At 38.0% G+C, this 27,412-nt stretch overlaps 1 protein-coding gene across 3 annotated transcripts in view; it reads right to left on the reverse strand.

Annotated features, from left to right (window-relative positions):
• The window catches only part of Sgcd (sarcoglycan, delta), a 981,842-nt gene that overhangs the window by 481,748 nt on the left and 472,682 nt on the right, over positions 1-27,412 (reverse strand). For 2 of the 3 annotated variants that reach the window (XM_039086545.2, XM_039086546.2), the window contains one exon: positions 1,391-1,492. The exons of the other annotated variant lie outside the window; for it this stretch is intronic. In XM_039086545.2, coding sequence (XP_038942473.1) covers positions 1,391-1,450 — 60 coding nt within the window. In that variant the 5' untranslated portion in view covers positions 1,451-1,492. The remainder of the gene's footprint in view (positions 1-1,390; positions 1,493-27,412) is intronic. 3 annotated transcript variants of the gene reach the window in all.

A 27,412-nucleotide genomic window follows, 5' to 3' on the forward strand; every position in this document is an offset into this window, starting at 1 on the left:
AGTTCTAGGGGATCCAATGCCCTTTTCTCACCCCCATTGAAACTCTGGACCAAACATGAATGTAGTTCGTCAACATATGCAGAAAAAAAACACCAATAAGCGGAAATAAAATACTAGAAAGGAAAACAGCATAGGATGAGAAGCTATAGCACAATATATTTCTTTGATGAAAACCTTTCTATTCCTCCTTGGGCTTCTCAATTTCCATAACAAAAGAAAGAGGGGAGATCACTTCTTTTCAGGCTCATGATAAATTTAGGAAAACAAAATAGCTCATGCAAAATAAAACCGTATCCAATTATAACCTTTGATGAAAATCCTGGAGACTGATTTTTAAAATCACAGCAGTTCAGTTTGATAGATTATTTAATATTGTTTACATGAAATTAACTATAGAAGAGAAAAAAATGAAGCTATCTCTTTCTCTAGTAAGAAATTTAATTAGAACCAGTGAAATGGACACAATGGAGAAGAAGGTAGCGGCCAAGGTATTTGCCATCAAGCCTGATGGCCGGAGTTACACGCTGTGACCTGCTAACAGTTGTACTCTGACCTCCACACATGTACCGTGGATGTCTTATGCTCCTATCCCATACAACCAATCAACAAAATTCCTTCTCTATTTTTAAGAAAACCGAATGAAATGGATGCAAGTCAATCAGCAGAAAACTCTATTTCTGTCAAAGCCTCAAGCTCTTCCAGGCTCAGCAAACGCAGGGCTGTACTTGACTTAGGAAAGCATATACAGGTCTATTATTTTTCAGGTCCTGCTTTCTTTCTGCGTACATAGCGAGTGGTTTGCCTGGGCGGCAATTGAGAGCGCCAACCACTATATGTTTTTTTTTTTTAAGCTACAGAACTATGTTCCCTGCGTACTCATTTCCTTCCTTCTTCCTTGAATAGAAATTATTCAGGAGTCACATGGTACACTGTGATCGATTTTTCTGCCTCAGAACAAGTCAAACACGGAGTGGAATTACAAAGCCGGGTCAGACAGCCCATATGCACACTTTTTCAATGTCTGACATGCAATAACGGCATATATTATTTATCCAAACTACATCCTTCAGCCATAGCCACGGATGATGGTGTCTCCTGTCCAATAAAATAGTTTTTGTATAAATCCCACATCCCTGAGAGGGGTCAGGGGCAAATAGATTACCAGTTTCCTGATTTTGGTTTTTAGAGAGTTCTCTGGAACATGGAAAAAGCTCTCATCAGAACTGCAGTCTCTCACCGGTGATCAATTATACACTGGCAGGATTTTTCCTACATTTTCTCTTTCACCAGCTTACAACTCTGTGGTTCTAAGTACTGGGAAGACTGGAAATCAACCCAAAATCGTATATCAGTCATTGTGTGACAAAGGGACATGGGATGATAAGACTACCTGTTTTGTTTTTCTCTTGCCAGCGCTCCCCTGCATACTGGAAGCATACTGTGACTCCATGTGATAGAAGTTATGTTTCCAGGGTCGTGTCCAAGTCTAAGCCTAGTAAAGAAGCATGGGTTAGTTTAAATTTTCCTTCAAGAGCCTAGATACAGTGTCTGGATAGCTATTATAAACCAGTCATGATAAATGGTAGGAAAACATGTAGATATTATCTACCTGATACACAAGTTCCATTTCTGTCCCTCTGATAAAATGCTCTGACCAAAAGCAGCTTAGGGGAGGAATGGGCATGTTTCAGCTTACAAATTGTGGTGCATCATTGCAGAAAGCAGGTAAGGAGCTCAAGCCACAACTTAAGACAAAATGAACACGTGTGATGACTCTCTTACTCATACTTAACTCATGTGGCACAGGACCAGTTATCTAAGAAACAGCACCATCGACAGTGGGCGAGGGCCTCCTCCACCAATTAGTTATCAAGCCAATCTCCACAGGGCAATTTGATTTGGGCAGTTCCTCAAATGGAGGCTTTTCTCTCAGATGACTCCAGGATAGGTGAAATCATTTAAGGTAAGTAAAATAAATAAAGTTAATTAATGTTCCTGGAAAATATGCATGTTGTTAAACAAATGTCTGTTTCCATTGTTGTCTAGTGTGCTGTTCAATACTCTTCTTTAGACTTCATTGCACAGCTCTAGGTTTTACAGGGCATCCTCAAGGAGTCAGTGGGGAAGGGTAAAAAGGTTGGACTCACACCTCCCATCTATGCATTCTTCTGGACTAGAATTTACATTTTTATATAACAATTAAAGCTTGGGACTAAGAATAAAAAGATGAGCCAAAGGTAAAAACGAAAATGTTTTCAAAACATACATTTGATTGTATGTGATCTGAAGAATTTCTTAAACTCATTATTTAGAATAGATCAGAACTAAAAATATATGTACTGATAACATAATTTAGATTCAACAGGGCATATATATGTATATACATATATATGTAAAATATATGTGTGTATACGTATGTGTTGGTACATCTATAGGCATGCAGTAACAATTACTAATAAAAGATGCCATGTTTTTGAAGGAGAGTTGGAGGGTTATATTGGAGGATTAGAGGGAAGAAAGGGAGAGGAGAAATTAATGATAACCTTAAAAGTAAGAAAAAGGAAATAGACAAATAGAGGACATATCTCAATGATTGAACATTTTTCTAGCACACGAAAGGAAAAGCAAGACAAAAGAAGACAATCCCATTGAAAACTGGACATGGGGAGTGGGGGAGACCTAGAGATAACCTATTTAATGTGAGCATTTGCTTAGCTCTCCACATTGTTGAGTTGCTTATGAAAAAATGCTCTGTTACATGATATTAGGGAATTAGAAGCAGGAACAAAATCAAAACACCATTGCACATCTTCCAGAAGGCTTGAAATCATATAAACAAACACCAGGAAAACACTACAGCAACCATAAAAGACAGTAAATACAATTAAAAATATATGGAAGAGAAAAACACATTTATTTTACAAATCCTGATCATTTACTTCTAGACTTTGGTGAAACATGGCTACCTGGTTTGATAAACTCAAAGCGAATGCTTGCTGCCTTTCAGGCACATCTACAAAAGCTGACGATACAAACTTATTGTTTTTAGATTCTGGAAAATAGCTCAGTGGCCAACTGCTTGCCTTACAAGCATGGGGACATGAGTTCAACCCCCAGAACTCATAAAGAAAGCCAGATGTGGTGGTACATGCTAATAATTCCCGTGCCTAGAAGGCAGAGATTAGAGGATCCCGGGACTCACTATAAAGACCGTCTAGCTTATTTGATGAGTTCTAAAGCAAAGTGTCTGTCTCAGAAAACAACAACTACAGAAAAACAAGTCAAATCAAAACAAGTGCAGAGCAACCAGTGGGCAGTATCTTAGATTGTTCTGGCTTATAGATATGCATACACACACATTTACACAGACACAAACACAGACAGAGACACAGACACACACACACACACACACAGCTTGTGGCAGATGAACACACAGGCATTCAAACAAAAATAATAAATAATAAAAATTATTGTTCTGCCTTACAATAGTGTTCTACTCTTAAACATTCTGCAGCTGCCAAAGCTCTTTAATTACTCTAAGGTGGGTGACTACTCAAAACATCTTTAAAACCTCTCTCTGTCCCTTGTTTCCCTCCAGTAGTATTAAATACTCTTGGGCTTAGCTTGAATACAACTTCATTTATAACAGGTAAAGCCAAAGTAAATGAAAATCTAAATGGCAAACAACAGGCAGGCAAGCTGCTGCTGAAGCATCTCCATTGCGATGTTTAATTACTGGAAATTATAGCATCTTTCAAATATAACATCTATTCCTGCATTTTACTATGTTTTCTATGTATAACAGCCTTTCTCTGGATAACGCTTGGACCATATCTTGGTATTTTTACTTAGGCGATGGATACAGCTGACATTTATTTTCCTATGCAGAATTTTTTGTTTAGCTACAAAATTTTATCATGCTCTGTTAGGGGAGACAAAATGAATTGTAATCTTGCAAGCTCTCTCCGGTTCCCGGTTGTCGGGAATACATATGTATTTTCCTTGCAACAGGGAAAAGTATGTATTTAAAACTCCTTTTAGCCAATCCCCTGCCACTTCTTCATCTTCAGCTGCCATTCATCTGAGAGGAGCTAAAAGTCATATTTTCATGAGCATGAAAAATAATTCCTATGTCTTTGTCTCTAGTCTCTTTTGATGAGATAAATGATCCTTTTAATGGGAAGGAAAACATTCAGGGACCAGGGGAATGTACAGGAAGAACTCCAGACAACATTGCTCAATAAATATACATAGAATGAATTGTGAATGAGGGTGAGGCAGAGTCCCACAACTGCCTAAAGTCAACGTGATGGGTTTATTACAGGAGATGCTAAGAAACAAGCTAATAGACTCTGGGGGGGGGAGACGCCAATTCCAGCAAGATTTTACAGTCTGTCAAATCATTCCAGCTTTAGAGCAAGCAGAATCCTAGTGGTGCATGTTTTATATGTCAGTCACACCCAGTTTAAGAAATATAGCTTATTGCTCTTAGTGTCTCAGGGAAGTGGACTGAAGAACAATACAAAGAATGGGAAAGACTTACCTGCACAATGTGAGCTCTAGCCAGACTGTAGCCCTGGCCTTTGTTGTAGAATAAAACGAAGGACCATGGTTAAGTACACAGATGGGGTTTTTAGTAAAACATAATCAGTTACCTGATAATTGAAACTATCAGATAGTAAAATAAAGCAGCTTTAGGAGATTTTAGAGGTACCTATGTGACTGGTTTTAATTGCCAACTTGACACCAACTTGACCTAGAACCATCTCAGAAGAGTGTCTCAAAGGGATTGTCTATATTGGGTTGGAGTGTGGGCATGTCAATTGGAGATGGTCCTAAATTAATTGTTGTGGGGAGCACCATTCTCTGGGCTATGGTTTTGGATTATGTGGCAACGAGAAAGCAAGCTGAGTATCAAGCAGGTCAAACAGTCCTCCTCTCACTGCTCTTGAATGCAGATGTGGTGAGGACAACTGCCAACTGCCTTACATCTGGGCACTGGGATTCCATATGGTGACAGCCTGTAACCTGGAATTGTGAGGTTGCCTTCTGTCAGGATTCTTTTCACCACAACAGAAATTAGAGTAGTGCCCAGACAAATATATTTTTAGCAAGTCACTATATATTTCACTCTCTGGGCATGTGTGTTGCCTTATTTAAGAGAGCTCTAACTTAACATTCCTATGGAATATTTTTAAAGTCTATCTCTATTATTTTTTATTTTGTGTATCTGTGTTTTTATATGCACATATCAGTGCAGGCACCTGCCAAGATCACAGTGTTGGATTCCCAGGGAATTGGAGTTAAGGGTGGTTCTGAGGCACCTGCATGGTGGTACTGGGAATGGAACTTAGGTTCTCTGAAAGAGAAGTAAGTGCTGTTAGCTGATAAGTCACTTCTCCATCTCTTTATGGATAGCTCAAATATTTATGCTAGTTATAACTAAGTCTCAGGTTATTGTTCCAAACAGAAGTCTATGGTGTCCTAAAGGGAATATATAGCTATACTTAACTCCTTTAGATACAGGGACTGACACGGTGTTGATTCTGTTCTTTGTTTTCATTTTCCTTGATAGAATCACTTGAACTACTTCATCTACTTTTATTAGTCAAGGTTGGGAATCTGACTGTTTACAGTCCCCCAATCTAATGCTCCGCTGGATAGTGAAGTGCCTCTGAGGACCAGTCCTAACACTAGCCTCCAAGCTGTCTTACTCAGTTAACTCAGGTCAAGGCAAGACATAGCACCTCACAGAAATCAAAGGCAGACCCAAAGAAGGGCAACACATAAGAATGGCAACAGCAAGAACCAAAAGTAGCATCAGACACACACACACACACACACACACACACACACACACACCACAAGAACAGGCACGCACATGCACACATGTCATACAATCTATGGTTCTGGTATTCTAACCATGATTTCATTTTCTAATGTGTCCATTCGGACACATTGGGACAAGTAACCCCAAATCAACATATCTTGCAACACAATAAACCTTTGTGAGGTAACTTTCTTTCCACTTATGCTGCCAGAACCTTCTCTGAATGAGGCCTATGGGCTATGTGAGAACATTTCTAAAGAAAGGGACAAGGTTCTTCAACTATGCTAATTGGGACCATCTGTAACCATCTGCTGGGTTCTTTCCCTTAGAGATCATGATGATGATTCACACTAAATCTAAAGCCAAATTTGCTGTCCTTCCATTTCCTATATCTCTGTCCCTTCCATTTTGAAATGATGCCTCAATGTTCAGCAATAGAGACATCTTGAAGAACATCTGTCTACCCAAGTATCTTACTTGATTTTTAAAAATACTGATGGTAAAAAAACTGTTGATCAATAAATATATTTATTTTAGATATTGTTTATAAAATATTTAGACAGCGTTTACTGTGTGCTGAACACTGTACCTGACAATGAAAGCTAATGTTACAGATTATATAGTTTTTAATACTTTCATACAAAATCATTTTGTGTAAAATTTCTGTATACCAAATAGATTTTATTTGTTCTTTATAAACATAAAAATTATCTATGTGTAAAAACCCTCATGAGGAATAAATATGCTTCTTCAGCAAAGCTGAGAAAACTTGCAGAAAAAGCATAGGCAATCTCTCTGGAAGTTCTATGCCATCTGTGTTTGTCTCTCCTTTTTCAAAGTCCAAAGAAACAATTTTCACTTGTCAGTTCCAATAACTATCCCAGTAAATATTCATCCTTACTCCTTTTAATTCAGTAGGGAATGTAAAGATACTATTGATAGAGACAAAATCAAATTACAGTTTTGCAACTGTAGACAAGTTTGGCATTCGTCTTCTTAACAAATGGTTTACTCTGATCTGTCCCAGCAGCAAGTGTTCTAAGATGCAGAATGAACAGGACGCCATTTTCTAGGTCTGAATGTTCTCCCACATGGAGTTCCTGAGTGGTGGAGCGTTATCCTTAATATTTTACCATGTTAATACCTTAATATATAGCCAATAGGATAACTATAATCCTAATAACAATAAAAATAATAATTAGCCTTTTAAACAAACTGTTTTCACAATGGCTTTTATTTATTTATTTTATACTAATATTATATTTTATATTAATATTATACTAATATTTCAAGATAGTTTGAAAGGTAGATTCTTTTAATCACTAGGCAATATTTTTAACTAAGATGCAAGTCTTGTATTAGCATGTCTAGCTTTGAACTCTGAAGGACAAAAAGAAAAAAAAATCAAACTAAGAATCACTTGCTGTATTAGTTTCTAGTTGCTTGAAGAGACGTTCACTTGAGCTCCAGAATTTACTTTACCAATTTTCAAAGATATGTTTCCTCTCACTGCAGACATAATAAAATAGGTGTAATAAGATTAATTTAAGATCTATAATCAAGCTAGGCATAGTTGTCCATTGCTTTAATTCCAGCACTGTGGAGGGAGAAGCAGACAGAACTGGCCTACTTAGTAAGTTCCAAGAGAGCCAGGGCTCAATACAAAGACCCTGTTTCAACACAAAACAAACAAAACAAGCCAACAATTCAGAGCCACATTACCATACTAAATAAGAAATAGTCACATGAAAATACTCTCCTATAAAATATATTTGTAAAACATTCCCATTTTTAAAATATTAAATTGAGGGAAGATTCTTATTTACTACATCTTCTACAACAGACACAAGAATTTATCAAACCACAATTAAACCAACGCATGTCATCACTGTCAACCAAGAAGCATAATGCTTGGGACAAGACAAAGGCATGTACACTTTTACTTGTTTAGGATCTTTAATTAAATAAGATTGTGTGGTTATCCTTATCCTGAACTATGACTCATTAAGAGATTAAAAAAGAGAAAAGTCAATTTCTAGGAGGAGCTGTATATCCATTCATGTGGTTGGTTGTCTTAGGGTCATAATGAGCTTGACTATCCTTGGTTGATTGTAGTTAATGTATCTGCACTAAGACCACATGGTCTTAAAATAAAGACCATTTCATAAAATTAAGACAATTAGGATGAATATAATTTGGGGAAAACTTGGAGTGTGCTGTTGCTGCTGAAACCAATTATGCTCTTCACGAGGAACTACAAAACCAAGAGCATCCCAGGCATTGCATACCTCTCACTGGGACTAAAGTAGCTTCACTTTTGCTTATGATAATTTCTTCACGACTTCTTTACTTCAAAGCTAATGAAGGAGTCATGTTTGGTCCCTAAATGTGGTCACCATCAGGAAGTTAATTATGAGGTGGCCTGACAAGTGCTTAAGAATGGACTGTTAGTGCCAGGGATTAGAACTGAATCCTGGCTTCTGAAAGATTGGGCAATGGTTTCTGTCTTTCTAAACAGACTTGTAGAGTATCTGTGAAAACTGTACTCCAGCAAGTAATCAATATATGAGGGCAGTTATTATGTTAACACAAACATAATTTCTCTTGTTGGACGTTTGTTGCAAAGTAAGATATCAAAGAGCATAAAATCATAATTAGATTCATTCATTTGGGAATCACTTTTATTTTTACTGGACATATACATTATCACATGTGTTGATTTATTTAGACATGTCCTATTCTGAACTTGGTGTTGTTTGTGCCTGTTCTCGAAAAGAAAGCAATTGTCAAATGACCTACATCTGATACGCTGTTGTGACCTTATCCACAAAGCCAGTCATGCCACATAGATCCCATTCATGCATCCAATATGTCACTATGCCCTGCTGTTTACTGTGTTATGGTGCCAGTCATATTATCTCCATGCTCTCTATTCCTCTAAACATAACATTAGGTCATTTGTCATCACAGATTTAGCTGATTCCAACCTATTTCCTATGAACCAGCTTCATATGCACCATTTCCTTAAGAAATTCACAAATTGGGCTGGAGAGATGGCTCAGGGTCTAAGAACATTTACTATTCTCCCAGAGGACCGGAGGATTGCTTGTAACTCTAGCTCACTTCACAGTCCATCTTCTCATTTGTAGAACGAACTGTCCTATTGCATGATCAGTGTCTCACAGGTCTGCTCTCTATGGTCTACTCTTATCTGACTACCCAACATCAATCTTCATGTGATAAAATTCAAGTTCTTCAGAGTCAGGGTTTTCACCTGGCTCCAGGGTTTCTGGATATGTGCATTGAATTCCAGTCTTTCATTTCAAAGCATCAAATCGGCTTATTGTCCATGAACGTTTTCAACTGTATCTCCTCGATTGTATCAGTTAAAATACATCTAAAGTGGAATGCACCATACCCATGGCCTACCAATTGCTCTATATTCTTCTATGTGTGTGGTTTTCTTTCATAGTAATCATATTTCCATTATCATTCATATGCAGTTAATCTAGATTGTATTTAGGGACTGGAATGGTTGACTGAGTTTGCCTGTAATTTCATGGGAGACACTGACATTTAGATAGATGCATCTTCTTGTGTTCACATTAGAAACTTACTTGTGATGCGACAGCATTGAAATGTAGACCTGTGCAAGGTCCTACAGAGTTGGGCTTAATGATTGGACTAATGTTCTCATAAAAGTGGGCTGAGCTTAGCAGGAGTTTAAGTTTATGTTTTCAATGAAAGGATGAGTTCAGCCTCCTCCCTTCTCTTAATCCTCCTTTTCTAAATTTCCTTCATAACTCTTATTGATATCTATGTTGGCTCTTACCCTCTGCCATGGCACAGAGGAACAAGAAACTTGTCAAGAGATGTGAGTTGTTTCAACTTGGGGCTTTCAGTAAGAAGGTGGAAAGACTGGAAACACTTTAGCATCAGTTGCCTTCTTTACATCTTCATGTTCATCTTCTCTGATACTCATGGCAAAGCTATGAGGTTGGTTTGGCTAGAATTTTATACTTAAAAAAAACTCATAATTGCTAGCTAATATAAAGTACAAAAAAGACTCCAGACCTGTGAGAAGTGAAGGAGAAAATGGGGTCTACTTTTAGTTTCAGAATTTCAACCCATAGCCCTGTTGTGACTTCTGAGCTCATGGATTATGCTAAGTCAAATACAGCTCCTGGTTCCTCCTTCAGCTGCTATTACTACTCCCACTGCCCACACATCTTATATTTCTTGTTCATATCTACTGTGGGCCCAGCATGGTAGTATATCTTTTCAGTTAATTACTTCATCCTCAAGCATTAAAATTGAGGCTTTACTTCAATTTCAAAAATGAAAACTGAAAAAAGAGAAACTCCATCTTGCCCAGATCCATACAACCAGCCAATAAATGATGTTGGTATCCATCTCTCAAGTATCCAAGCTCTAGAACATAAGGTAATACTAATGAGCACATAATATAGATGACCACATCTCATAATTTTCCTATAGTTTGGACAGAGAAACTGAACGTAACTGTCAGACAGTAACCATTTGAGAGTGATCCATATGCCTAATTACACTTGTCTGATCCCTAGGAAGGTGTAAAGTCACAGAACTGCAAACAAAGAGGTTCCTCTTCTTAGTTGAAGGCCTAGGTTTCCATTAACTAACTTTTTAATATGAGAGAATTACCAAGAGTTATTGGTCCAAGAAAGCTATACAGGTTCCTCCATAACCAAGAGCAATGGAAGGACAATGAGTTCCACAGGTCCTATTAATAAACAGCTCAGGGAACATGAACGTCAACTATTTGTACACTATTAGAATATAGAGGGGTATCCCAGAGTAGCTAGAATGACAATCCATGACCAGCTGAAGTTGCACAGGAGCCCTGTAGTTCATTGCTACAAAGTTGCTGCTAAGAGGGCAATGGTGCAAGAGGGGCCACATGGGAGGTATATGGGCCACATGGGCACTGCTCTCAGGAATGAACTGAACTGATGTGTTTTGCTGAGAGTGAGATACTCACAAAAGGATGAGTCCAACTCTCTGTTTGGTTTCTTTTATTCCTTCTAGCCATCTATCATGTTGAATTCAGGAATAAGGTCCCCTTTATTTCCCAGTCCCCAGAACCCACAGGTCAACACAGTTCTATTTAGTATAAATTGCCAAGATTGTGGGAATCTGTTCAAGCAGCACAGAATCAAATGGCACCAGAATGATTGTTACCTTCATGTCATTAAAGTATGATGTAAGACTCCTTTATTCTTCTCAAAACATCAGAGAACAAGCATTTGCAATAGCAAGGAATTCATTCTTGTAGATTCCTCTCCTTTTAATGATACAGTAATGAACGGATTCCTGCTTCTACCCACTGACCTTAGTCATGCCACTTAGATCAACATAATATAAAGAATCCCATAGTTTCTGTATCAGGGACCCAAGGCAAGAATTCCTTACTGCTATCTAAACCACATATTAAACTCAGTTAAGGGAAGAAATGAAACTACATATGGAGGGGGAAAAGCATGAAAACTGCAAGTTAGGAGAAATGGTGTAGGAAAAGACGGAATCAATGTCAGATCTGGCCAGATGTCTGTGCAGAACAGAGCAATCACGTTTCCTGTTTTGATTGGCAAAGTTCCTGCTTACCAGTTGTAAAATAACTTCCCAGTAGCAGAACTAGACATGAACAGACTTAGTCCTTTATTTTTTCCCTGTAGGGTTTAAGTTTTCTTCTGCAGTAGATCATTCTACCAGTGTAACAGCACATCCAATGTAACATTTACACCATCACTTTCAAATATCTATCTTTTAGGATTCAATTCTATTTTCTGGGTCTTTGCAATAGACATTTCATGCCTGTATGTGAGGCATTTGATTTACAAAGTCGGGGAGGGTTGAAAGCTATTCTATTTAACTGACTCAGTTGGATACATGAATAAATTCTTCCTAACATCAGGACATGTAAAAATTGAAACATACACACACACACACACACACACACACACACACACACACACACACACACACACATACACACCAAAATGGAACAAAAATTGGGTATCCAGTCAGTTTTAGTATAAACCTAAAACTTGAAGAGTCACATATCAGTGGCAGTATAACTCCTGGGATATACACTCATAAAAGCAGGGCTTTTCAGCTCCCCCATCTATAAACAAGACAAAACAAAACAAAATGAGAAGCAGAAACACTTTCGGAACCTTGATACTCTGACATCCCGAACACTTGTGAATTCCTAAGCACTTACAAAAATGATGGTAGGTTTCAATGGTAGTGAGCAACATGTGACTATTCATTACTCGCATTATCAATTTATTGTGGTAGGGTCTCTCACGGGACTGGAATTCACCAAGTAGGGTAGTCTGTATGACTACTGAACCCTGAGAGTCCAGATGCTTCTGTCTCTCCATTTTCCTTTTGTTTTGTTTCGTTTTGTTTTGATGTGAGTTCTGGGGATCAAACTTAGATTTTCTTGCTTGTAAGCCCAGTATTTTCCTACCAAGCCACCTCCCCAGCCTACGTGTGGATATTTATTTTGTTCTACATTCTGCTTTTAGAATTCATCACAATCTGTAAAGGAGCGGAACTAGCCTAAGACCATAAACGATGTAATCCTTCCTTTGGAAACGTAAATGCAAAGATCGATTCTAAACTGGCAGAATTGTTGCCAATTAGTTTTTATGATATTTTTTTTCTGAACTGGACCCTGACACATTTTGATCTAAAATGTGTGCTTATATAGGGCTAAAGGTTTGATTGGCAGGCAGAATTGGAAACAGATTCTAAGCATCTCTACCTTTCTCTAACCTTATGGTTGAACTCAACTGTCATTGAATCAGCCAAAATGCAGAGAGCAGATACTAAGGGAGGGTAATAAGTAAGGCTTTGGCTTTTTAATATGACCTTGATAACATATTACAGAGTTAAAGCCACTTCCAAACAAAGTGGCTTCTATTTACATTACAAGGTCTGATTTTGACAGATTTCCTGATCCTGACGCAAGTGAAAATATTTTTCTCAATGAAAAAAAACCATGCAAATAATAACATCCAGAATGCTGTAAGATACCATAAGTTATATGACTTTTACCCGTCTACACAAAAAATGTGTATATAAGCTTGTGTGCATATGTAGCTTTTGTGCACATGTGCATTTATATACTATATGTTCATATTTGTATATGGTCAACATGGTTCTTTTTCTATTTGCAAATGTGAATCAATGTTTAAAAATGAAAGTTTTAAATGTTCACAACTTTTTCTTAATTTCATACTTCAATTGTTCTTACAAGACAAAGCTAGGTAGATAAATGTCATTTCAAAAGAGAAGAAACTTAACTAAAATAGTTGGTTTCCCAAGGTGGGTATAGGGAGGTATCTCAGTGGTACAATTCTTGTCTATCATGCCTGGGTCCTTGGGGTGGAGGGTTCAATACACAGAGAGAGAAGGGGAGGGAGGGAAGAAGGGAGGGAGGGAGGGATGGAGAGAGAGAGAAAGAGAGAGAGAGAGAGAGAGAGGAAGGTCCAAAGTGAGAATTGACATTTCTTCACTTATAACTTTGAAAATGTCAACTAGAAAATGTACAAAATAGGATGAGAAAACTCTCAGGAACACTAATACTATTGAAGCACATTACTACTTGTGAATGTCTCGCCTGTTTTGAGAGGGTGAGACTTTTCTGTTACCAGGATAATGAGAGGTCAGGGAGTGGGTGAGTGAGTGACTGTAGGAATGGAGTCACTACATAAAGCATAGCTCTAGAATCTGAGGAAGGGTGACAGGCAAGAAAGCATTAATGATATTAATAAGTAATGGCTCTTATACCAGGAAAATTATGATAATCATGAAAACTGCACAAAACATGCTAATACACTCACTATCAATGTAAGTACAAATACACAAGTCTACCTGCATACAACTGGGGTCTCTCCCTTATATCATCCCTTGGGTGAAAAAGCTTTAAGGATTACAATCAATTTGAGTATTTGTACAAGTCATGAGCAGGGAATAGAGTAAAAATAACATACAGGTTACAAGGCTGGACTTTTTTTTTGCACAAATTCAACTTTATTAAGATCTTTTAAAAGGAGCATGCAGGCAATGCTCATGAACAATGAGCTGATAGGCAGTTTACGTTCCGTCATGTACTGTGAATCTAAAGCCTTAAGTTCTGCTAAAGCTATGTTGTATGTTAAGAGTCAGTAGCAAGCAAGCCAATGGTAGCTTTCTGTCCTGACATCTGTGGAAGGAATATGAGCATCATCTATTTTCCTTCCTCAGAAACAAGTTGTCAATGCCTCTTATGATGAGGAAAGGACAATATCAAATAATCACTTAAGCAAGGCAGCCCTTGTTGCAGATATTACACTTCTATTAAAACATCATTTCCTTCATTAAACACTTATGCCAAGACTTTTGCCATTTTTCTGAAGATAAATAAAAGTAGAGGTAGAAATAATTCAATGTGTCAAACGCACATACATAGAGAGACAATCATTCAATCATATATATGAAATATATACATGAATTTATATAGTAATAATACATACATTTGAGATAGTATCTCACTATATAGTCCTTAATGGTCTAGAATTCATGATGTGGACCAGGTTACCTTCCCACATCCCAAGATTCAAAGCAGGGCCCACCATACCAATCAGTCATATAGTCTTTCAAAACGTATTTTGAATATTTTTATATTAATTTTCTGTTATTAGTAGCTACAGGGGCTGTGTGCATTCCACAGCACAGCTGTGGAGGTTAGAGGACAATGTGCAGCAGTGTGTTCTCTGCTTTGACCACATAGCTCCAGGGATTATCAGGCTTATGCTGTAAGTGTCTTTACCATCTGGTCGACCTCACTCTCCCTCATATGATCTTAACACTAATTATTACTGTGTGTGTGTGGAAATACATAAGCCAAAAGAGTAACTCCTTTATTTTTAGTTTATTTATTTCCTGCATTATTTAAAGATATTATGAGGAGCTAAACATTACAGCAGAATCCAAAAAAATCCTGAGTTCAAGTACCACTATTCATAATTCCAGAGGAGAAATATAAGTTAAATATAAAATATAAAATGTAAAAGTTAAATTGGGAGCAAAGGAAAGATTTAAAAATTGGTTGTAATGCTACCTTAGTTCAATTTGTGAACATGAAATAATATAAAAAAGCAAAAAGAAATAAGAAACATGATTTTTATGTGTATATATGTAGTTTTGAAAACTCACTACTTCCTTGGCCACTTACAAAAGTATGACACTGTTACATTTTTAGATAGATTGGCTTTTCAAATAACCCCTTCCAAACATATTTGTTTTCCTGTAGTTTAAAAAATTAATGTTTTCCCATAATTTGACAATTGAAGCTGACATCAAGACACAAATGTATGTCACACTTAAGACACTGGTATTATACCAATCCCGAGTTTTCCACCTCTATAAGACATGTCTGTGGAGATACGATGCTACTATAAGAACAAAAATCAGAGAACTGTATCAAAATCATGTCTTTGTTATGTTCTGAAGAAAGTTCATATTTCATTTTTGAGGTGCTATTCTTGATCCTAGAAACTCATAGCTGGTAGCATGCAAAAGAATTGGGAATAAAGTAAGTAATAGCACTTTTAGAAATATGCTCCACCATTATTCTGTTGCCTGGGCCTATGTGCATGCCTCTTAGCAAAACAACATTCTTTTTGATTGAACAGCTTGGTATACTCCTTCGAAATCAGAAAATGCAAGCCTCATCTTTACTTGACTAGCCATTGTATCTTTGTGGTTCTCTATAAATTATAGTCTTTCCCCATTTCTTTGGTGTTAGAAATTACACGAGATCTGTAATTAATTGATATAAAGCAGAAATGTGACTTCTGATGCCATAACAAAATACCTGAAGTGTGAGGGTGTGGTTCAAAGAATGTTAGGGAGTTTGCTCAGTGGGCATAGAACCTGTATAAGTTTGAGAACTTGAGTTTAGTTCGCCACAATACACATAGCTAGGTGGGCTAGTGCATGTCTGTAATCCCAGACAACCCTAGAGTGATATGGGAGATAGACATAGGACAACATCAGACAATCTCTGGAAACTTGTATGACAGCTAGGCTGGTGTACATAGTAGAGAACAAGAGATTCTGCCTCACGGGCAAGATATCTTAGAAAGTGAAGTCTTTCATGTAACACTACATCCTGAGTTTTACTGCTAGAATTCACTTAAAGGCAGAAAGAGAGACCAGTTCTACAAAACTGACTTCTATAGCAAGTGAACATTCACATGTCTGACTAGTAAATTTAATGTAACATCTTTTTGAAAAGAAAGGTTCTGTCTCAAACAAGGTGAAAATTTATACCCAAGAGTATTGTCTCGTTTCCACAAGCGCTGTGAGACATGGCATGCACACAGCATTACACAGACTCACAAACACACACACACACACACACACACGCACACACAGACACAGAGAGAGAGAGGGAGAGAGAGAGAGAGAGAGAGAGAGAGAGAGAGAGAGAGAGAGAGAGAGAGAAGGGGGCCCCTGGATATCACCACATCCTAGCACATCAAGTCTCTCCAGGGCTTGGCACATCCTCTTCCACTGAGGCCAAAGCAGCCCAGGTGTAAGAACATACCCCACAGACAGATAACAGCTTTCAAGATAGCCCCCACTCCAGTTGTTCAGGACCCATATGAAGGTCAAGCTGACATCTGCTACATGTGTGTGAGGAGGCCTACATCCAGCCCTTCTATGCTCTTTGGTTGGTGGTTCAGTCTCTGAGCACGCCAAGGGCCAGGCTAGATGACTCTGTTGGTCTTCCTTGGAGTTCCTATCCTGTTCTAGGCCTGTGTTCCTTCCCTTATTCTTCCATAACAGTCCTCAAGCTCAAATCAACTGTTCTGCTGGGGATGTTTGTATCTAAGTCAGCTGCTGGGTGGAGCCTTCCAGAGGAGAGCCATGATAGACTCCTTTCTGAGAGATCTTATGAAACTGAAAGGCTTCTGTAAGGCAAAGGATACTGTCAATAGGACAAAGTGGAAGCTGGCATATTGGGACAGGATCTTTACCTATCCTACATCTGACAGAGGGCTTAATATCCAAAATTTATAAAGAGCTTATGAAGTTAGACACCAACAACCCAAATGAACCAATTAAAAATAGGTACAGAGCTAAGCAGAGTATTCTCAACAGAGGAACCTCAAATAGCAGAGAAGCACTTCAGTGTTCAAAGCCCTTGATCATCAAGGAAATGCAACCAATACAACTCTGAGGTTCCGTCTTATACCAGTCAAAATGGCTAAGATCAAAAACTCCAGCGATAGCACATGATGGGTAGGATGTATAGCAATGGGAACCTTCCTCCATGGCTGGTGGGTGTCCAAACTTGTACAACCACTTTGTAAATAATTTTGGCAGAGTCTTGGAAATCTGGGAATAGTTCTATCTCAAGACCCCAGAGTCTCACATTCTTCTTCTTCATTATTATTATTATTATTATTATTATTATTATTGTTGTTGTTGTTGTTGTTGTTGTTGTTATTCATCATTTTATTTGTTTATATTTCAAATGATAGCTCCCTTCCATCCTCCCTCACCCCACCCCTTTGCCCCTATGAAGATGCTCCTTTACCCATTCACTCATTCTCATCTCACCCCCATAACATACCCCTATGCTGGGGCATCAAGGCTCTCTCCCCTCCCATTGAAGTCAGGAAGGCCATCCTCTGCCACATATGTTTCTTGAGTCCAGGCTCTCTCCATGTATACTCTTTGGTTGGTGGTTTAGTCCCTGGGATCTCTAAGTGGTCCAGTTAGTTGATAATGTTCTTCTTATGAGATTTCAATCCCCTTCAGTTCCTTCAGTCCTTCCCCTGGCTTGTTCCATTGGGATCCCTGGTCTCAGTCTGATGGTTAGCTTTAAGTATATGCTTCTGTGTTGGTCAGGTGCTGGTAGAACCTCTCAGAGAACAGCCATATCAGGCTCCTGTCAGCAAGTGCTTCTTGGCCTCAGCAGCAGGGTGGGGGTTTGGTGACTACAGATGGGATGAATCCCTAGGTGAGTCAGTCTCTGAATGGCCTTTCCTTCAGGCCATTTTTTGTCTCTGTCTTTCCTTTGTACAGGCAGATTTCTAGGTTTAAAAGTTCGAGATGATGTGTGGGTGGCCCCATCTCTGAGCCCTGACTATCTACTGGTGGTGGTCTCTACAGGTTTTCTCTCCCCATTGTTGGCTCCTGGGAGCCTCTCGCTTCCCTGAATTCTGGGACTTTGTAATGGCTACCCTAATTCCCTGTCCCTCTGTGCTATATGTTTCTATTCAATTTCCTCATCCTCTGTACTATTCTCCTATCCCTTCCAATACCTGTTTCTAGCCCCCCTTCGCCCTCCCCCTCCTTTCTTCCTCCCTGGTCACTCCCTCCCTCTACTTCCTATGATTATTTTGTTTCCCATTCTATGTAGAATTGAAGCATTATATTTTGGTTTTCCTTCTTCTTAAGGTGCATATGTTTTGTGGCTTGTATCTTGGGTATTCTGAGTTTTTGGCCTAATATCTACTTATTAATGAGTATATATCATGTGTCTTCTTTTGTAACTGGGTTACTTCACTCAAGATGATATTTTCTAGTTCCATCTATTTGCCTAGGAATTTCATGAAGTCATATTTTTAATGGCTGAGTAGTATTCCATTGTGTAAATATATCATAATTTCTGTATGTGTTCTTCTGTTGAGGGACATCTGGGTTGTTTCCTGTTTCTGGCTATTATAAATAAGGCTGCTCTAAACATAGTGGAACATGTGTCCTTGTTATATGTTGGAGCATGTTTTGGGTGTATGCCCAGTGGTAGTATAGCTGGTCTTCAGATAGAACTATTTCCATTTTTCTGAGGAACTACCAGATTGATTTCCAAAGTGGTTTTACCAGCTTTCAGTCCTAACAGCAATTGAAGAGTATTCCTCTATTTCCACATCCTTACCAGCATCTGCTGTTACCTGAGTTTTTGATCTTAGCCATTCTTACTGGTGTGAGGTCGAATCTCAGAGTCAATAGATCCCTCCTCTTCTTCCTCCTTTTCCTTCTTCTACTTTTGTTTTGCTTTTCCAAGACAGACTTTCTCTTTGTAGACCAGAAGGTCCTGGAATAGACCAGGTTAGCATTGAACTCACAGATTCATCTGTATCTGCTTTCCAAGTGCTGGCATTAAAGGCATGAAACACCTTGCCTAGTTTCTATAGTTAATACTTTCTTTTATAAAATTTTATTTTTCTTGTATATTTTATGTATTTACATTCCAAATATTATCCCCTTTATCCCCTCCTCTATACCCATTTCCCCTCACCCTGTTTCTATGAGGATGCTCCCACTCCCACACACCCACTCCCAGCTCAACACCCTGGCATTAATCTACATTACGGAAATGAACGTACACAGGACCACGAGCTTTTCTTCCTATTTGTTTCTGTACAATGCCATCCTCTTCAACATATGTGGCTGAGTCCTGGGTCCCTCCATGTGTACTCATTGGTTGGTGGTTTAGTTCCTGGGGGCTCTGGTAGAGTCTAGTTGGTTGATACTTTTGTTCTTCCCATGGTGTTGCAAACCCCTTGAACTCCTTCAGTCTGTTCTCTAACTCCTCCATTGGCATTCCCCTTGTTCAGTCCAATAGTTAGCTGCAAGCATCCTCATCTGTATTAGTAAGGCTCTGGCAGAGCCTCTCAGGAGATACCCATATCTGGCTCCTGTCATCAAGCACTTCTTGGCATCAGCCTTAGTGACTGGGTTTGGTGGCTGCATATGGGATGGATCCCCAGGTGGGGAAGTCTCTGGATGACCTTTTCTTCAGTTCCTGCTTACTCTTTCTTTGTCCCTGTATTTCTTCCCTTTTGTATTTTCTTCCCCCTTCTAAGAAGGACTGACGCATCCACATTTTGGGATTCCTTCTTCTTGAGCTTCATATGAATCTGCAAATTTTTCTTAGGTATTCCAAGCTTTTGGGCTAATATCCACTTATCAGTGAGTGCATACCATGTGTGTTCTTTCGTGACTTAGTTAACATTTTCAACAGTATACTCATTAGTCCCACTTTGTTTGACCAACCTCTTGTAGTTGTCCAAGGTGCTGAGATCTGAGAGCATCTCATTCCTGGGAACCACAATTAGAACAATGGCCTTTGGAGGATACTCCAGAAGGGAAAGATGTGAAGAATATTGTCTGAGAACCAGCTATAAAGCAGAACATAAGGTGTTTAGTATTTTCTCAGTGTAAAACAATGACTCTGTAAGTCTAACCAAAGACCTGGAATTTATTACCTTCACTTTTACCAAGTCACTTCAGAGCTAAGGTCTAGAAGAGAAGAGAATGGAACTTGAGGTTGCCAGAAAACAGACTGACTGACCTCATTTTAACAATGTTTAATATTAACTTAGAGTCAATTTATATTTTTAAGAATTCATAGTTGTAACTTTACTCACTTGTTTCTATTTTATTTTCCCAAGTTATGATGTGTACTTATGGGTAGTAGTAAGTTCTGAGGTTGATTTTTGTATGTCAAACCATGACTTTCTATAAAGACTTCACAAGTGGTGCTTTCATGAATAAAAGCACATAAAAACACTAGGCACTTTCCCCTCTCACATTACCTTTTCATTGTCCTCAGAGAAAAGAAGCCTCCTGAGTTGACCCAGTTACCAAAGAGATAAACACAACAAGTGTAGATGAACCAGTAAAGGTCGTTTCTTTCTTACTCTAGCCTCTGCCTGTAATTGTAAGTGAATCATAGCTTCTCTGTTTTGGAAGTTTTAAATGTCTGTTTATATATTAATACTCCCTATGATACTCATATTAAGACAAAAATTTAAGATTGATAAAACTCAAACATGAGCTAATTTTAATACAGACCTAGTAGCATGATGAGGCACATACAGGCAGTAATAACAGTATAACTAGGCTCAAGAATCTATGTTTAGACTGTAAAGGGCATAAAAAGTTAACCAGATCAACTTATACTTTAGCAAGAAGAAAAATGGAGCCACAAAATATTAACAGACTCACTTTAGGTTATAGAATGTGGTGCCAGAACACAAAGTCTTATGACTGTTTTGAATGTTTGCCCTGCTACAATGTGTTGACTTTGAAAATAATTACCTTGACTGAGTCAAAAGCATCTTGAAGACATCAAGGATATATGCAAGGTCTTTCTAGAGCAGAGTCAAACTCTCCCATTTAGGTTTTTTGTTTGTTTGTTCAGTTGGTTGGTTTTAATGTTCTGGGAGGGGATTACCTGTCCATAAAGGAGTAGAATCATGATGTCTAGAGAACAGGTGAAAGCAGGTTGCCTCTTATTTACATCAAGCTTTCAAAGTTTTACCAAATGAAGCATCATTGGCAAGCTTCAACCTATAAAAGTATATTTGATCAAGATCTTCTTGATACCATAAACATTTCAGTTTAAGTTTTATCATTCAATCATCTGATGTCAGATCCTAAAAGCACATGGTCAAGTGCACAGAAAAAAATAAGTCTTGTATTAAGAGCTCAGAGAGTCACCTTTGGATAATGGGATGTATGTCTCTGTAAAAAAATATTACTTCTTCCCTTTGGAGGATTAGTATACTAATATAATACTAAACTGCTAGGAAGAAGTAATACAAAAAGAAAAGTCCTTCAAAACTATTCATATTCAGACTATAGAACACAGCCATTTTGGTTAAATGCTGTGACATCATGTACATGGGCTGACAAAAATTTCTAGTTATAACATTATACAAACCTTTTTATTAAATAACATGTTTTGTGTTTAACTATCATCCTGTCCATAGTTTAGGCCTTACTGCACATCATGCTGCACAATTTCCATATACTGTGACTTAGAATGTCTAATGCTTCTGTTGCAACAGTGAACAAAACTCCCTTTTATGCATCCAACGATCCAGCAGCCTAACATTTACCTAAAATGTATATTTAGACATGAATTAAACAAAATACATAAATATTCATGATAGAATAAATTATCACAGAAAAGTAATTTAAAAATTGAAATTTCTAGCCATGGGAAACTGACAGAACACATTAGTACATAGCAAACACAAGTGGAATATTATATAACTGTACAAAGGGAAAAGGACCATTTTAATAAATAAATTATGAAGTTGCCCTTAGGATAAGTTGTTATATTAAAGTAATAACCAATCTAATTCTGTTTAATACTTTCAATTCTGTCTTCTTTGATTCTTCAATACAACCTCTTCCCTCCCTTAGCTTTCTTTACTCAATGTGTCTTGTCATTTTTCCTTTCACTTTATTACTACTGTTGTTTTATTCAAAACTTAGTCCACAATAATTAGCTTCTATTGCTTTGAAATACATAATTTTAACTCTCATTGTAATAGACACAAAGAAAAATTGATGGAAGGTCATAGTATTACTCTCAAAAGGCAAGATCTCACATCATTCACTACCATCTGGTCTCTGTTCCTACTCTAATTATCAATCTCTTCTACTAAATTTTTAAAAGCAGCTATCTAAGCCATTCATTGAGATCTTTCTCTTTAGTTTTGGCTAGATCTACAATAAACACAAACTCAAGTTTGTATTTATATCAATTACATTATCTGCATGTAGGATGGGTACCTGTATAACATTGCTTACTCTGTATAATCTAAGGAGGTACTGTCACTACCTCATGTCAGATGAAATTACCACGGCTTAGAAGACTGATCAAGTTAGCCAAGGTTCCACATACTCAATACTACAGAAGGATGCTCAATGCTGGTATGCTCAATACTACAGAAGGATGCCCATTGTCCTTTTGATATAGAATCATATTAGTTTAAGATCTGTTCTAGCTTATGTGGTTCTGTCTGCACACAACTACCTTGGTTAACCTCTTTCAATAAAGTATATGCAAATTTGCATCAACCAGAACATTTAGCACATAGCTATACTCATTGTAAGCTAATAACAAGTAGTCCTAACTGAATTACATCTGACCCAAGTGAGCGTTAAAGCAATCACCATGGCTATCATCTTATTTGATAACACAAGGGAAAGGTCTGCATGTTCTACCCCATAAGAGAGATTAAATTCCTTACTCTTGAATACAAGTTAATTTCTCCTGGAAATGTAAGACCAAGAACAACTGCTTAGGAGCTAAACTCCAAGTGATTACATATAACCTAGTAAACTAGGTTCAGAAGTACAAGACACAATATAAGAATTCCAATGCTTGGAGATGTGTGAACCTGTTAAATCCTGTGTATTTCAAAGCTTGCAATGTTTATGTCCACAGTATAGACTATTTTAATAGAATAAAATATAGATGAGAGGGTTTTTTTTTATAGAAACACTCTTATGGAGAATGGGTATAGAAAAATTTAAGAGATATATTTATCTTTAGCCAATAACATTAAGTCCAATCAGTTTTAAAATCTAATCTTTTTAATATTAATATTAAAAGGACTGGAATTCCCCTTCACTATTAATGAACATACTGAGTGTTGTCCCGTGAACCTCAATTCTGACCCTCTTGTGTCTTCACCACACAGCCATAGGATCTTCAAAGCTAATTGCTGTAACCTTCTTTGGCTAACAACTATGTTTTTTTCCTAAACAGAATGGTTTTGGAAATGATTCTTCTAGACTGTTTCTCTGTGGCCCGAGTTTCTTTGATCTTTGAGGGTCAAGCAATCTCAGAACTATAAACAAGCCATGCTGGCTGCATTGGTTAATTTTAGACCTCATTTGATTAATTCACAGGCCAGCTGTAGTAAAGTTTAACACACTCATATTACTGGATACCATCCAAAGAACAGAATCACAGAGTCAAACATTACTGTGGCTTCCATTTATTACCAGAGCAAGTATTTTAAGCCTAAGGATTAGGAATGATAGTGAAACTATGTAGTGGGTTGATCTGATGGTGCTTGTATTCTAATGCTAAATACTGATTTCTCGAGATGGGGCTGTCTCCAAAGAGCACCCAAAGTGATGCCACGTGAACCTTCTCCCCAACATATTAGTCAATAAAGGCTAGAGTCTGTGATTGGGCAGTAGATGGAGAAAGGCAGGACTGGAGGTTTGAGTGAGGTTGTTGCAGGTAGAGGGAGGGAGGGAGGGAGGGAGGGAGGGAGGAGAGAGAGAGAGAGAGAGAGAGAGAGAGAGAGAGAGAGAGAGAGAGAGAGAGAGAAAGAAGGAGAAGGAGGGGGAGGAAGAGGAGGAGGGGGAGGAGGAGGAGGAAACATAGGTGAAGGAAACAGCCATGGAACAGGACAGCATGGCCAGGAGAAATGGCAAGTAACAAGGGACTTTTTAGTTGGGAAATAAGTTACTATACCTCTTGATCTTCCCAGTCTAGTCTTATAGCTTGTAAATAAAATACCTGGGTTGAATTGTTTTATACCGGATTGTCAGGACTATAAATTCCTTCCACAAAACTAAGTTCTGGAAAAATAACAAGCTAGGATAAGAGAGCCATCCAGGAGCCCACACTCAGTCAGATCGGTTAGGTAGCAAAGGCCAAGCAGGAAACATCTGCGTGATCCTTTGGCTCAAACAGAGGAGCAACCGGAGTTTTAGAGAAACCTGTAGCGAGAAACACTTAATGCAAGCCTGGACACTCATTTGCAATCATGGAACAAGAAGAAAGTGAAATCCTTCTTCAGCTGAGCAGCCCCACAGAGCTGTTTGCAAAGTCGGGACCACTCTGGGCGACGCTCACACGGCTGCTCTCCTGTGGCCTCATTAGCTGCCTTGCAAGGCGCAGGCTGGAGCAATGCCCTAGATTCCCACAGACCAACTCGGACACTTTCTAAAGCACTTTCAGCCCTGACAAGATCAAAACCTCGGCATTCTTTCAAATCTCATAATAACTCCCAAACATCCCTGGCTCGGGCTGAGAAAATTGAAAGTGATAGAGCACTTAGTAGATTTAAAAAAATAAAATAAAATAAAACAACCTTGGGAATTATGTGTTTGTCCTCTTCCTTCCTGCAGCATGAAGCATCCAATTGATTTTAGTAACTCGCTTTCCCTTTTAGGACACGAAGTAGAGCCTTTAAGACTGGACTCTTGGCCAGAGTCACAGGATAAGATGTTGGCAGCCTTACCTGTGTTCTGTGGTTGTGTTAAACTGGGCTTTCAACCAAAACTTTTTCTGGTTTTGCTTTGAGGTCAACATGAGGCACATTGGCACTGTGTGTATATTAGAGTCCTGTTGGTTGTTGGGGTGGCAGTGTGGAGGACTTTGATCCTATGTTGGTGATGATGGTTTCTGTTCCATTAGTTTTTTTTTTTCAAAATATCAAACATGTCCCTTCTGAAATCTTCACAATAGCTGGTGCTCAATGAACCCTCATGTCCCACACTATGTCACATTATTTTATTTAGATTTTTATTATGATAAAGACACCATGTAACCTTACATTTCCATTTGAAGCATACTGTTAAGCAGTATGACACATACCTGCATTTTTGTGCTTCAAGTTTTCAGAACCTTCTCCTTTGGCCAAATTGAAAGTCTATATTACTAGGTCATGAATCCTTCCCTTCTCTCTATCTCTCCCAGCTCTTGACAAATATCTTTCTACTTGTTTCTATGACTCCAACCACTTGATTCCTCATGAGTGCAATTGTACAGCACTGGCTTTGTGTCTTATAATTTCCTTGAGCAGCAAGTTACTGCATAGGTTTTCAGGCTGCTTAATATTCTTTTACATTTATATAGTTCATTTTTTCATCCACTCGTCTGTCAATAGGCATCTAGGTACTTTCACACTATCAGACATTGTGAACAATGCTTGGATCACATGGCTATACAAAAATCTCCTTAAGGTTTCCCCCTTGAATTCTTTTTTAAGAAGTAATTTTACAAAATGTTTTTTTTTCTTTGCAAAGAAGAAATGAATGTGTGAAGTTTCCAAATTATGAGTAAGGTGGATTCTGGCCCTCTTTCTTATACTGAGAAGTGGGTTTCCAGCTTGTTCGATCCTGTCCACAGCTATGCAGTCAACTTTTCAAGCAGAGGTTCAATACCCTTGCTGGTGATTTTGTTTTTCCATTGTAGAAATCAGGAGTTTCAGTTTAGCTTTGACTTTCTTTACAACTTCCTTGCCATAACTCTGAAGAAGACTGGAGAGAATAAGGGCGACTTGATTGACAGACACTGACTCAGAACTTCAGGTACTTCGGTATTTTTGACTGTAAACAAACCGAATGCGATTTCCGGGTCATGTGGTATGGTGGATTAAATGAAAAAATGTACACAAAAGGTCCCTGTTTCTGAATACTTGGTGTCAGGTTTGCAGGGTATTTGGGACGTTATGGGACTTTTAGGATATGGGGCCTTGCTGGAGGAAGTGCATTATGGGAACGGGCTTTAAAGAGTTTATGGCCTTCATATATCTCCAGGTCTTTGTGTCTGGCCTCCAGTGTATGTGTTTGAGATGTGATCTTTCAGCTTCTACCTCTGACTTCATACAACCATGCCTTCCCAGTGATTGTGGCAAAGGAACTCTCTGGAATATTAAGCCAAAATGCAAAATAAACACTTTGTCTGTAAGTTGTTTTTGGCCATGGTGTTTTTCACATACAAAAAATATTTTTTTTTGATAATGTGGTCACCAAATTGTTTGCTTTCTAGGGAAACACAATACTGTTTTTGGATTCTCCTATATAGTGCTCAAGGCTTCTAATGTGCATTATATCCTCACCAATGCATGCTGTTTCTGTGGTCCCTATCATAGTGGATTTGAGATGGCATGGCCCTGTGGTTTTGATTGCACCTCTTTTCTATTAGTGAAGTGAACATGAGTTCACTTTGTTTTGTTTTTTTGTTTTTTCTATCTGCTTGTCTTCTTTTGAGAAGAATCAAATGAAGACTTCTTTTTAAAAAAAAGTTTTTTTAGAAGTTTTAAATTATTTTTTTGCCTTCTGACAATTTTATTGACATTCCTGATACATTTGAGCTTCTAATTCTTTATCATGTATATGACTTTCAAGTATTTTCTCCCAGTTTATTGGTTGTCTTGTTTTTATAGTGATTGTTTTCTTTGATGCAGAGAAGCTTTTAAGTTTTATGAAATCCAATTTATCCATTTTCCTTTTTTTAATCATTGCTTTTGGTATTATGTGTATTATATATATATATAATATATATATAATATATATATGTTAAATCCAGGATCTTGATACATTTCTGCTATGATATCTGTTATAAGTTTTATTGTTGGCATCTTCTGTTTAGGTTTACAATGAATTTTGAAGGAAACTTTGCATGTCGTACATAGTAAGAGTCCAACATCACTATTTTCCTTGCGCAGATCTAGGATTTCTAAGAATGAGCCGTGTTTTCTTCATTGGGTTGTCTCAGCACCTTTGTAAAGGATCATGTAGCCACATTTGTAAGGGTTTCTATAGAGGCTCTGGATTCTGCTCTACTGCTTTTCACAACAGCCCAAGGACAGGGACACAATGTCTGCATTGCTGCTACATCAGAGTCCATCTTTTAGTTTTAGTTTTCTTTTGTAGTCTGTTTTGGTTAATTTTAGTTTAGGTCCATTTAGATTCCATGCAATTTCAGGCTAT

This window comes from Rattus norvegicus, chromosome 10 (genome assembly GCF_036323735.1).
Source record: "Rattus norvegicus strain BN/NHsdMcwi chromosome 10, GRCr8, whole genome shotgun sequence".
NCBI lineage: Eukaryota > Metazoa > Chordata > Mammalia > Rodentia > Muridae > Rattus > Rattus norvegicus.